This window comes from Armigeres subalbatus, unplaced genomic scaffold, assembly GCF_024139115.2.
Source record: "Armigeres subalbatus isolate Guangzhou_Male unplaced genomic scaffold, GZ_Asu_2 Contig1959, whole genome shotgun sequence".
Lineage (NCBI taxonomy): Eukaryota > Metazoa > Arthropoda > Insecta > Diptera > Culicidae > Armigeres > Armigeres subalbatus.
This window is the reverse complement of record NW_026942791.1, coordinates 1-1000: the sequence shown is the minus strand read 5'-3', so window position 1 is coordinate 1000 and position 1000 is coordinate 1. Positions and strand designations below refer to the sequence as shown.

Genomic DNA, 1000 nt, shown 5'->3' with positions numbered 1-1000 from the left:
CTTGAAAAGGGTGAGTCATCATATCCATTGTATCGTCCCAGTTTCTTTTTAGGATATTTCGGAATCCCTTTTCGATCTCGCAATACCACAAAGTTCAGTCTAAAACCTAATGCTACGCATGTTGGTGATTTATATCTAAAGCACTTTTCAACCAAGTCCATATTCAAGTATTATGTATTTTGTCCGTTTATAATGGAGGTTCAATCCAGTCTAATATGAGCCAAATTTAGGAACAAATATAGAATTTAAATTTAATAGTGGCTACTGTTTTTAGAGAAAACTCCTTGAAATTTGGAAATTAAAAATTTAGAAAGACGCGAGAAGACGAGGTAATTCAAAACAAGAACATAGCTTTTAGTTATACAATCTCAAAATGCTCATAAAACAAGAATAGGGAAAAACTTGAGGCATACCAAACTATACAACAAACACGCAAAGAGTTTCGATATCACACTTGCCAAATCTGCGATTTTATTTCGTGTAGTAGATTAAGTTCATTACATCAAAAGTAAGAAAACACTCTCCAGCTCGCACCACCGCCCACCGGAACTCATTTCCGACTCTTTTTCAAACTGAAACCGGTGCCCTTGAACGCCTCGAATGGGTCCTCTTCTGGTTTGTTGTCGTTCGATTCCTCCTTCCGGACGGTCCTATCGAATCGTAACAATCCAAACGGGTGGTCATAATCCGGGATACCGCGAACATAGTTTGCCCTCTGGACCGGTGCCGACTCCGACACGGAACCTTCCTTTTTCTTCTTGCCGTCAAGTCGTGACCCGGAGCCCTTGAACGCCACAAAACCAGCCGGTTCGGGCATCAACTCCGCCGGATCCACCGTCATCGGTTCCTCCTCTTTGGCCTTCTTTTGCGGCTCGGTGTATCCCACGGGTGGGGCGAATTCCACATTCATGTCGCACTCGATGATGGTGACCGCGGGGCCGGGTTTCGTCTCCAGTACCGACAGCTCGTACGTGTAGTTGTTGTATTTGATTGCGATGAG

General features: G+C 43.8%; 1 protein-coding gene across 1 annotated transcript; it reads right to left on the bottom strand.

The window, feature by feature from the left end:
- Positions 1-440: 440 nt before the first annotated feature.
- On the bottom strand, positions 441-994 carry LOC134203553 (ubiquitin fusion degradation protein 1 homolog; the record flags this gene model as incomplete). The annotated part of the gene is made up of 1 exon (XM_062678400.1): positions 441-994. A coding segment is annotated over one exon (444 nt), but the record flags the coding sequence as incomplete, so codon positions are not given.
- Positions 995-1000: the final 6 nt, after the last annotated feature.